General features: G+C 35.4%; 1 protein-coding gene across 6 annotated transcripts in view; it reads left to right on the top strand.

Annotated features, from left to right (window-relative positions):
* The window catches only part of AKAP6 (A-kinase anchoring protein 6), a 257113-nt gene that overhangs the window by 220687 nt on the left and 24024 nt on the right, over window positions 1-12402 (top strand). For 5 of the 6 annotated variants that reach the window (XM_063160393.1, XM_063160390.1, XM_063160392.1 and 2 more), the window contains exon 12: window positions 8274-8489. The exons of the other annotated variant lie outside the window; for it this stretch is intronic. In XM_063160393.1, coding sequence (XP_063016463.1) covers window positions 8274-8489 — 216 coding nt within the window. The remainder of the gene's footprint in view (window positions 1-8273; window positions 8490-12402) is intronic. 6 annotated transcript variants of the gene reach the window in all.

Below are 12402 nucleotides of genomic sequence, written 5' to 3'. Positions count from 1 at the left end.
GAGGGGTGAGCCTACCTCACCACAGTGCTGCCTGGCTCTGGTTGATTCTGCTCTAAGTAGCTTCTCTTGTTGGGAATATTGAGTTTGTCTTGAACTGAACCCAAAACTGTGGGCCTGACTGTATATTTATGCTTAAGGTAAGGCAAAAGAATGTATATTCATTCTGAGGATGCACTGCTTTTGAAAATCAGATGAACACAATTTCTGGAAAAGCCTGTTTGTTGTCCCTGTGCGTATACAGATAGACATGAAAACATCACAATTTATTTTCCTCGGTTTACTCTGGCACAGCTGGTTTTGCATTCAGGTGAAGTTTACTTCGTTGACATAAGAAAAAAACCAGAGGAAATATCTTTTTCCTTACTTATTGCATGTGTTTATTTCCCCTTTCCTGTTCTGAAGTCGCCAAAAGAATAGTCTAATCTATTTTATGTTTGCTGCTTTCCCATAGAAAAGGTAATACCTATACACTGCAGGACATGTTTTTCTGTGATTCAGAATAGGGTCTAAGCTCTCAGTATATTTTGGAATATACCAGGCCCATTGCACAAGGACAGCAAAAATACGTGTCTACCACCTAAGAGGGAACTAGATTAAGAAAGGGAGTGAGTATGCTATTAACATCTGAACCTCACCTTGAGATTTACAGATATTGATGTACACCCATGCAAGGAAGTTTTTCCTTTAAAGCTCAATATAGCTCCAAGATAGAATATGAAGTTTTAACAGTTTTAACTCTTCCCTAAAAATGCCTGAAATTCGTACCTAAAGTTTTTAGGCAGTTGGAGGTGGTTTCTTGGCATCAAATATGTGATCTATGTGGAGAAACATCTTGTTTTCTTTTAAAATGTAATTCTAAGTGAATTTCAAAGACTGGAAGTCAAGTTGAACCTAAATGATTTTTAAGAAAAGTTTCCACCTGTGCCTAAATTAGTTTCCTGTCTTGAATTTATACACATTTCATTTGAAACTCTACTCACTGTGGTGATCTAACAAAAATTTCAAATTTAAAATGTTCAGTATAGGTAAACATATTTTTGATCAGTGTAGTTCAGGATTCACTACAAAAGCAAAACACAACACTGATGTTTATCCTACCTCTCTGATGATTAGCCTGCTTTTATCTTAGCATTTTCTGGGGGCAAAAAATGAAACCCTGGAAAATTGTGGCACTTCCTGCAATATTTCTCCTTTGAATCTTTTTCACTGGAAAGATAATATCTCAAATTAAATGAGAAGAGGACACAAACCAAAGCCATTTATAAACAGGATGCTAGACTAGAAATATGAATCCTCCTGCCATCCCCTCTGGCTCCTCTATCTGAGTGACTTGACTTATTCCCTGGAACCAAGTTAACCCCAACTTCAAAGTGGGCAGTATGTAGCTCTAAAATACTTCCTCTTGAAAATGAATCGAATTCCCTGCATGAAATGCAAGAAAAATAAGTCTTGGAAGAGATATGTTTTATTTCAGTAGGAAAGATTCATTTTCATCCAACACCATTTTACTTTTATTTTTAAAAGTTATCTTTCTGTAATTGCACTCTAGTTTAGAGTTAAGATAGGAGCATCTTAACAATAATGGGCACTTTTTTTAACAGATTATTGCCAAAAGTGCATTCTTTATTCCAGGGAGACACTGTAATAGATACCAGCGCTTTCGTAATGATACAAGCAATCTGTAAGCTATTATAGTTTCTTTTATAGTAACTTAATCTTCATATTGTTTTATACGTCTGGAATTTTAATAGTGTTTTTAATTTATGAAGAGGAGTATATTACATATTACTAGTTACATGGGAGTATGAGCTAAATAACAGACCATTGAATGGTATTCTTACAAACAAATATTTTGAGGTACTTAAACAGGCATAAGGAATAGAACAAAGAAGTTAAAGAATGCCATACAGATATAATAGTAGCTTTTATGGAATGGGTCCAGAACCATCTAATCTGAATTGCAACTGTTTTTAATGCATAAATTTTGCTTCTACAGAAAAATGGGAATGCTATTTAAAAGTAAAGATTTTACTCAATGTAAATATATTTACCTATTTAATTAATTTAATTATTAAAATAATAATAAAGTATCATATAAATTATGTAATATTTAAAGAACACATATAATAATAAATAATTCAATTATTTATTCAAATAAGTACAGATACCCATGTAACTTTTTAAAGCTAATGAAAAAAATTCATTAAATACTTGCTTATATGTAGAATGCAAACTCCTAGGTACATTCCTAAAGCTAGTGCAAAAATAAAGTATTTTTTTCCTTCTAGTTCATTGTCATTTTTAATATGTCTAGAGAGAGACACAGTTCTCTTGTAAGAGAAATATCGTAACACTTTGCAGAGAGTTGTAGAGATATGATCAGTGTAGCAATTTAGTGGTTGTAATACTATTAAAAGTAGGGCTTTTAAATGAAGAGAACCAGTTCACTATTTTGAAAGAAGTGATATTCTACTTTAAACTGTCATTCTGTATTTCTGACTTGCAATTAGATGATATTTCTAAAATGTCATTCCCAGATTCTGTTGTGACATCATAATAAAATGTGACAGGAAAGATATTATATCAATACTTTTTCCATAATTAGCATTACATTTCTATCAAGGGTTAAATACAAAGGTTTTTCACTCGATGGTCTGCAAGCTTTGTGCCTTTAAAATATTTTAATATAGCCAAGACTGGTGACAACTGGGAGACAGATCTATGAACAAACCCATTTGGAGAGAATAGTTTTGTGGTGTGTGATATATGTTAGGCAAATGAGCTTATTAGGGCTCTCATCTATTTTATTATTGGTGCCCAATTTAATAGAGGCATTTAAAAAGCAATATTTCTGCCTGCGTCCTTGAAATGAAGAAGATACATTGATATAATTGAGAGCAAATGATTGCATGTTGTGCCATTTAATCATGTCATTTTTCAATTGCTGTTTTTTGCACTTCACTGCATGCTTATAGAATATTTAGCTTCGATATAGATTAAGTCACACAGTATGCAACTGAGTAGATTTCCCATATTAGGTGACATATTCTTTTAACCTTGAAATCAGCAAAAGCACACAGGTTTGGCAGTATTTTTCTAAACAATGATGAGTAATCATTCATTTTCTATCTTCGTCATTTAGCTTTTTTATTTCAAGGAATTACTCCCCTATTAATAATTTTTGAGAAATTGTTGGTTTTCTTTTTCATTCGAAACAAAAATTCTTCTTTTCACCATCTGTCCTGCAAGAATGCATTACCCTGAGAAGTTCCAACAGGCATTGTCATTTCACAGACAGCACTGAAAACTACATTTTACCCAAACTTTGCAAGCATTTCCTCTTTTATTTTTCCTCTTTCTTGTTTCTCCTTATTGATGTATTATTTCTGTTAGTTGTGATACTTAAAGTTTTACATTATCACTTTTAAAACCTGAAATGTTGCCCTAGCCAAAAATCAGGCATAAAAAGCCAAATAAATTCTAAAAGGTGTATTTTGATTGGTGTACACAGAAGAGATCCTGCATTAATTTCTGCATGTGATTGTTGTACTAAAGAACAGCAGATTCACCTTCCATCAAAGAACAACTGGTGCAATCAGAAGGGTATCATTTCCTCCCTCATATACCCACATGCAACAAGGAGGAAGAGTTAGCCTTTAAAAGACCAAAGTTAGACAGACATTTTCTCTTAGATCTCGTAATTTATCTGCAGCTGAAATTCTTTTGTGTTCCTAAAAACAGACAGTGTTGCTTATGTGTACACAGAAGCCCTGAAATAGCACTGATCTCAGTATACCTTGGCATTTCTTCTGGACCTGAAAGCCCAAAGAAAATCCATTTGGTTGTCATTGTCCAACTATTTTCAACTGGCCATCTCTACATGAAAATTTAGTCCAGTTGTAGAGTGAAAACAAGAAGCTTCAGATCCCATAAAAATAAATTCTCCAAACAACATGTTATAAATGAGGCTATGAAAACATCTCAATAATCTATGTGGTGAATGTGTGGATTATGTGGATTTAAGGCAACTCAACTAATTTTACTATGACTTTTAAACTACTTTTAAGGATAATTAATCCCATTGAATTCATCAAATGTCTTAAACAGTTAATATAAACAGCTGGTCAAGATTCTTGATATAACCTGTTTAAGTGGCCTACTCATCTTACATCTCATGTCAGAAAGCTGACTTCCCATACAGGTCTTTCAGTCATGCAGAGCAGGTGGTGCAGCACAGCTCAGGTGCTGATATGCTGCAGGAAGGCTGAGGGATGGAAACTCACTGGGGCTTGAGGAGCTGTAACATTCCTCAACTCCCCACCTTTCTATGCCTCTCATATTCTCTGGTGCTGCCTAAAGCTGCACACATGTTTCTGGTCATATGCGACTCAGGAGTCACATAGCTAAGCCAAGCACCTTCTCTTCAGATCATGGCCACTTCCATCCCCATAGATAGTGCCATTAGCCCTTGGCTTGGAAGGAGTGTTTGATGTCATTTGACTCAGCAGGGACTTTTCCAGATGATTTAAGTCATGGTATTAACAAGCTGTGAAAGTAGTTTCAGGTAGCTCTTTTTAGCTATGCGGGTGATAACTTCAAAGCACTGAAAATAGGAGTAGGCAGGGGGAAGTAAAGAATTGGACAGGAATCCTCAGTATGGGAAGCCATGACCATGAAAACATTCTAATGACTAACACCTCAATGATATCAGGGTATCTGTTGTGAAGCAAATGACTCAGACACGAAGTCAACTTCATACACAGCAGTTGCAGTTACTGTGTATACTCTTAGCCTGCAGCAAAAAAGTCAAATACATTTATTTACGTTTCACTGCAAAGGCTTAAGTGAATATGTTTCTCCCACATTTGCAAAGATTTGGATTGTGTTTACGTTTACCACAGCTCAATGGACACATGATGGTATGAGGGGACAAAATTGTAAGTGTTTGATCTCTTAATCTAAGCTTCAACAAATCTTTTGCATACACAGAAGACTAAGTGAGCCTAAGTGATGCACCTCAGTTAGATCACATCCTAATTTTCTGAAGTGCCCAGTAGCTTACAATAACAGCTTTAAACCATAAGGCTTTAGGCTCAAGAGAGGTACTCATCATATTTCCTTACTCATCAAATTTTAAATTAATTTACTTTTATCAAACATGAATTATAGCTTCTACATTCACAATGTACCTTGCAAATAATTAATTGAATTAACTGTCATTCTGGAAGCATATTTTGCATGTGCAATTACTGCATTGACAGGTTTTTATAACAGGATGCAATTTTAACAATAGAAAAACCTGGATGGATATCCAACACCACAGTGTATATATCATGTCATGGGCTATAGGCAATTATTGTGTCCCTTTAGGACACTGAACACAAGACCCTAATACTGCTTAAAGTCATTATTGCTAGTGCTATTATATAGGGCTTAAAGATGTCTTTACATGATTAAGTTCTCTGGGTTTTAAAGTATTGTTTCTATAGCCAACTATTTCAATACACTGTTAGATACAAGCACTTCATTCTTCTCCTTTTTAATATTAACCATAATATCATGTAATAAAATTGAAACAAAAGTGCCATAGGCCTAATTGTTCTGTCAAAGCCATGTAAATCAGAAATAACTTCAGTAAAGCTACTGTTATTATGCTGGTGTAAAATTGATATAAATTAGAAATGACTTGGACGCTGCAGCTCTGCTTTCAGATAACACAATGTAAAGGCCTCACTTAAAGTCCCCTATAATGGCTTATGAATGCAATTCTCCTTACCTCATCATGTTAAAAGGCATTGTATCAGAAAAGACCAATATTTATAAGGGATGACTTAATCAGATAGATCAAGGTAAATTAATGTTATGGGGCCTGATTCTGAGCTATATTGACTTCTATGAAGTTAATGCAGACCTACATAAATTTGGCTGTGATTGGTGTATAACTCACCATCACTTCCAAAAAACCTGAATTGCCTAGCTGTTATTTATAAAATGTAAAATAAGAACACTGACTTTAGATAGACTTTTTGGTCTGGTTTGGTTGGCTGGTATTTTTCCTGATCTGACATTAAGCTAATGAACAGCATCAGAAGGGAAATGACCGCCAGACGTGGTGGTTACATCAAGGACCACGAAGGAAACTAGTAATGAACACTAGGAAAATAAATAAGGGCAAGTTCAGGAAATGCAAGTGAAAATGCAGCTCTGGTATAAATTGAATAATAAAATTCCTGGTCATATTTTGCCATAAATAGTGGTTTGAGAATTTGTCATTCACCTTATTTAAAATTCAGAAATATTAAAGGTACAGGGTTCTCTCATTACAGAAGTAATAGAATTCTAGCTATTATAGAGTTAGGGTAATTTAAATAGCTATAGAATGCATTATATCAATAAGTGGAACATCTGTATGAAATGTCCACCTGCTACTATACTACTCAGTGTACTTTGCAATGAAATGTACTTAATCATTTTAAGATGTCTTCTAATGAAGGCTTATCGGGAATAACATTTTGAACACAAATACTTTTAGGCACTAAAACTTCTGCTTTAAATGAGATTGCATTGCCTTGTTTACCCTTGTTGATTAATAAGCAATCTGTTAGGATGGCCCAATTGTGCTGGTGAAAGTAGATTAGTAATTCAGCTATGTTTGTGAGTTTAATCATCATTTCTCTTGAAGGCTTTAAAAGAAATTCCTGTCTTTTGCACACTATCCCTATGCAAAGAAAAGATGCATGTTTTTAGCTGTATATACCAACCTTTTGGCTCACACTTTCACCTTGCTATTATTGATCAAGAACAGCAGCAAAATACTCATTTGAGTTATGACATTTCTAATTATAAATGTCAATCTTTAAAGAAACGGTGACACAAAAACTGGAACTGGAATTCACTTTTCTGGAATGTTTTTGTTTTGCTGATAAAATTAAGAAAGATGATCCTGGTTTTTTATCAGTTAACACTTCTGAACAGCTTTGAGAGATATTGTGGCTTTTTTTTTACTTGCTTCTTATTATTAATTGAAAGATTAGGGGCAAACACCCTGTCTTCAAAAAAGATGATAGTTGAGATTTTCTCATGGGGTCATGCACTTTCATCTGTGGTGTCCCACAGAGGGAAACAGATGTTGGCAAGTTACAATTTAAATAATCTATAAAGCTCCCATGTGTAGAGCACAATCCTGTTAAATTCAGGAGTAGCACATCCTTATGATAATTATTGAATACTTGAGCTTTGCAATGTAATAAAAGTAAAGGATCGCAGAACCTGGGCTGAAGCAGTCATCTTCATGTGCAGTTCTGCCTTCTCTACCCCAGCTTCATAGATGTTATTATTAAAATTTGTTATGAGTTAAAAAAAAAATCCTGGTTTGATGTTCAGTGACAGTAGAGTGTAATCACAGATAAAACCATGCTTGGAAGCACCCATGCCATTAACTGCTTCCTGGTGGTAGACGTCGCTCTAGTTCTGGCATGTAGGATGCATTATTTATTCTGTCACTCATCAAGATTTTCAGTACAGTTTCTTAGGGTTTTGGTGGGAAAACAACATATCCTGGCTCCTATCTAGTTTCAGTATTAGGGCTTAGCAATTGTCTCCCATCATCCAATATACGTCAGACTGCATTTTCAGTAGCACTGGAATCAGTATATGAAGTAAATGCAGTGAATTACTCCTTTTCAGGGATGATACAGTTGTCACACTTTTCCTACATTTACTTGAATATGGAACTACCCTGAAAATATTTTATGATAACAAAAAACATCTGTAAACAATTTTATACTGATTTTTCTCTTTCTGTAATGTTTCTCCTGTGACAGGGCACATATGACCCATAATTTCTATTGTTTTTTCTAAAAATATACATATTCTCATTGCATGACTACAATTTTTCTCTCTTATTTTCCTATAGAATTTCTGAAGCTGATTACTGTCAGGGTAACTCATTTCAGATGTGACCCAGTTGAATGAAAAAGAAAGGAAGAATAAATGAGTCTACACCATAAAACTTTCAGCATTATAGAGACAGTTAGCTATGTATGGCATTTGTTTGAAGAAGACTGAACGTAGTGTTAGTCTGTCTGTGCTGTTAAGATTGTATTTATCTGAAAAAAAAACCACTTAGCTTTGACAGAAGTATGGGAATTTATGGAAGACCTGAAAAAAATATTGCAAGACAGAGACTGGGCACCACTAAATATCAGATAATAATTAATATTTCAGTTTGAAAAGTATTCCATGCTGACATCTGCTGTTTGTCTGTCCTTCAGTCTCTATGCTCTGAGATCAAGCAGAGGCGCCGTGGGGTAGCCTCTGTGCTGCGATTATGCCAGCACCTCCTGGATGATCAGGAGACCTGCAACCTAAATGCAGATCACCAGTCCATGCAGCTGATAATTGTAAACCTTGAGAGGAGGTGGGAAGCCATTGTCATGCAAGCTGTCCACTGGCAAACCAGGCTACAGAAGCGATTGGAAAAAGACTCGGTGAGTGATGCTTGCTTTAAAAAGGTCTCGTGGGATTTCATTCTTCACAAGAAACACTTTTTTAGCACTAGAAAAACATACCCATCTCTGAGTGTTTTCTTCTGACAGAGATGCCATTCTTAGTCTTTACTGTCTACAAATGAATCTTCAGTTTTTCACACAGTATTGTATGGACAACATTGTTTGATAATATAAACTCACATATACATATTGTAATTGCTGGATATTTAATCTCATCCTATCTGATCCCACCCAGTAGAAAAACCAAATCATCTGCTGCTGCTAAGTTGCTCAGTACCTAACAGAGCTGGGCCCAGAGACATATTTCACTGATTGTAGGTATATCTTAGAAAGAGTTTCCTATGTAACTAAGGCTGGTTTTAATTAGCATCCCAGCAGTAGATGTGTATTTCACATAGAATGCCATGGGTATGTGATTAATATACAATCCTCTGTTATTTGAATATAAGTAAAATGTAGTAATTTGCTTTTATCTCAGGGAAATGATTCCTAAGAGGCAAAATAGCATTCTGCTTAAACCATCCATTAAGTGGCATGAATTAGATTGGTTTTCCACAGCATAAAACTATATTACAAAGCAGGGGGGATAAAATAATCCCTGCTGTAACACCATTGACTGTAATGGATGAATTGGCTCAGCATGTCTTTTGCAACTATGACACTGCTGAAGTCTGAATACTGCAGCCAGATTGACAGCAATATATGTAGTTCCTATGTAGTTCATATACTGAAGAGTCTTGGTAAGATTTGGGAATAAGTGATATATTTTTTTAGGTTTTTATTAAGCAAAGCAAAGGAAAAATATCTAGACACATCCTTCTTAACAATTATCTGACTAACAGTGAAATACTACTTTTGATTTCTTTTTTTTAAAGTTCCTTTACAAAAATAACAGAAGCTATAATTCTCTGGTTCAGTTAGGGTCCTACAGTATAAAGATACATAAGGCATTGTTTAGAAACTCTAGCAGTTCCTGAGTGAAAATCCTATTAGTCTAAGCAGCCCAAGAAATGATGAGTTAGTGAGAAGGGTACTGTGGACAAATGAACTGGTGAAGGGAATAAAAATGTTGCTTGCCAGCCTTTTCCATAACTTATAACATAGGAATGCTTCTCTGCTAGTTTGTTTTACTGGCTCTTTTGCTTTAGGCATTGATATAGAAACGGGACTCGATGAAGGAAGAGGTTTGAACAGACTGTTAGGACAAGCCAAAAGGGGCTCTCTATGAGGTAGCATGGAAAGAACTCATCTCTGAAAAGCAGATGTAGTGTTAGCGTTGGTTTTATAAGTATGGGATTAGTCAACTGGCAATGTAAAAAGTGAAGATAATTGAGATTGTGAGAAAATGTTACAGAAATTTCAGTGGAATTAAAGAAAAAACTGAACTAGTGAGGATCCAGAAAGAAGTTTTATGGAAATTGTAGGTAGAAGTTTGAAACAATACATTACATTTAATTGAGAGGAAAGTCAAGAAATAAAAGAAGACTAATGCCATCTTAATAGTTGCTGAGAGTTTTGATGGTAATGAGTCTGGGAGAGCAAGAAATGAGAAGAGAAGTAAAAGAATTCATTAATGAAATAGGCTGGGCAAGTGAATGGGTTAGAAGACAAATATGAGGCTGAGGAAAAGATTGATAAAGAAAGAAAATACAGTAGCAGAGATTTTTAATCTCTTGGGAAATGCTGGTTATGTTTTTGTGACAGTTCCATCTTAGGAATATTTTTAGTCATATTACTAATGTGCTGCAGCAATAGCTCTAATAAATTTGGTTAGTGCTACACAAAATGTTTAATGATCTGACCAGCAGTAGAAGAACAGTTGAACTTTGGAGCTTCAGAAATAAGTATGTGCAGTATTTAGGCAACAACCAAACAAAAAACAGCTCTCAGAATACTGTTTTTTTTGTTAGAGGCTGAGTATTGCTGTGTCTGTAATAGCCCAAGAGAGAGTGAACCACATTCTAGCTGTGTTATCTTAAAGGTAAAGTAGCACAGATCAGCAGGTTTGGGTTTTTTTTTTTAGTAGATGTGTCTCCTGTTTGACTTGGAACAAAAAGAAGTTGCATTTGTGAGATATGTTAGAGAGTGCTGACAGAGGTCCAAGTTACTGTAATGAACATACCCTCTTTTGCATGTGGGCAGTTGCTGTATGGAAGCAGTTGCTCTAAATAAACTTTTAGGAGGTAATTAGAGCTAGGTGCTGCTCTTGCAGCAGGAGTGGAGTCTCGTGTTTCTGTTTGGGATTGCAATCGATCAGGAGTTAAGGCATGGTGAGGATATGAGCACAGAATCTCACTTGATATCTGGAGGCTTGGAACTTCACAAGGTACCCACTGCTTTGTTCCCACTTTGCCTGGGGTGGTCTGGAGTTATCTGCTGGGCTGAGCTGACTTTCGCTCGCTGAGGGGCGTGTCATTCTTTCTGCTGAAAGACAGCAGCCATCTAAATGGCTGCTCATGATGCTCATCTAATGTTCACTGTTTTGTTTTGGAATCTCTCATCTTAGGCTGCTTTATAATAATGCTTCTTTTAAGTATGTCAGTATCAACAAGTTTCTCTTGCTGATAAAACTATCCATATTCTCAACATTTAAATATGCTCCAGCCACTGCAGGATTTCTTTGACTTTCCTTGCCTGAGTTGGCATGTTCTAACCTTCTTTTTCACTCAGTTCCTGTGCAGTCATTTCTTGGGTAGGTACCAGAACCATTTCTTCTGCTACCGTATCTCTCTGTATTTGATGGTGTGCCAGTCTTGGCACAAAAACTATATCCCTTGGTAACAAGTCTGTCTTTGTGGTTGCCCACAAAATACTGTAATTTATGAAAACAAATGAGATGTTTTTATAGCCTGATGGCATCTGACTCATTCATGGCATCTGACTTGCTGACAGTAAATAAGCTACCCCAGATAATTATATAGCCTCAGTGCAAGAGTCACTTTCATCTTCTACTGTTTTCTAATTGTGTACTGGGATCTTCCTTTGTCCCCTTTCCGCCCCTTTTTACATTCAGTCACTTATCTGGGCCACTTGAAATGTTACAAAGGTACGCTGGTATTAACCACAGAAAACTTTTATGTTTCTTCTGAATTGTCTTCATTTATGGTCTTCAGCAGTTTTTAGTTTTGCTCACCTTTTGCAATAGTGGGCACGATAAGTTTACAAATAACAAGTTATTGACATGTACTTCATGCACCTACAGTCAGGTAAAAACTCATAATCAAACAGTTCTATGTAGAATGTGAAATTATCAATAAGAATGGCTCCAGAAAGATGAAATATGATTAGATTCAGTAGGTTAATCTAGCTATATAGAATGAGTATTCATAAAGTGAAAAAACCTCAGAAAACTGGAAGCAGTCCTAATTTGTTTCAGCAAAAGAAGTTTTTATCTCCCCCATCTGTTTGTTTTGGTGTTGGGGGTTTTTTTCCTGTGGGGTTTTTTTTTTTTTTTTTTTTTTTTTTTGTTGGTTTGGTTTGGTTTTTTTTCTAGTAAATTCTTTTCATCCAGATTTATCATTCCATATTTTGCTGATGTAATGTTATATATCACCTTAATTTTAACTTCAGGATTACACAGATGCCTTATAGCTTGTCTAACAAGACCCTGCTAACAATCATCTTAAAGGAAAAAGAATACTGCCTGGCAATTGCAATAGCAATAGCAACAATCTTCATTTAACTAAACTCAAAATTGCCATCTAAAATTCCTGCTCAACAGCTGGAGAAGCTTTAACTCACTATGCACTTTCCTTTAGAACCTACAGTGTACTTGGAAAACTGAAAATTTAAAAAAGGTTTTGGGACAGAATCAGTCATAGTTGTGCCCAGAAATTAAGTGAAAGTGCTAATATGTAAATTGTTTCAGCAATTTTTTTAAACTTCTTTGCTC

The sequence above is a fragment of the Melospiza melodia genome, chromosome 6 (genome assembly GCF_035770615.1).
Source record: "Melospiza melodia melodia isolate bMelMel2 chromosome 6, bMelMel2.pri, whole genome shotgun sequence".
Classification (NCBI taxonomy): domain Eukaryota; kingdom Metazoa; phylum Chordata; class Aves; order Passeriformes; family Passerellidae; genus Melospiza; species Melospiza melodia.
Note: the sequence above shows the minus strand (reverse complement) of the source record. Positions and strands in the feature narration are given on the sequence as shown.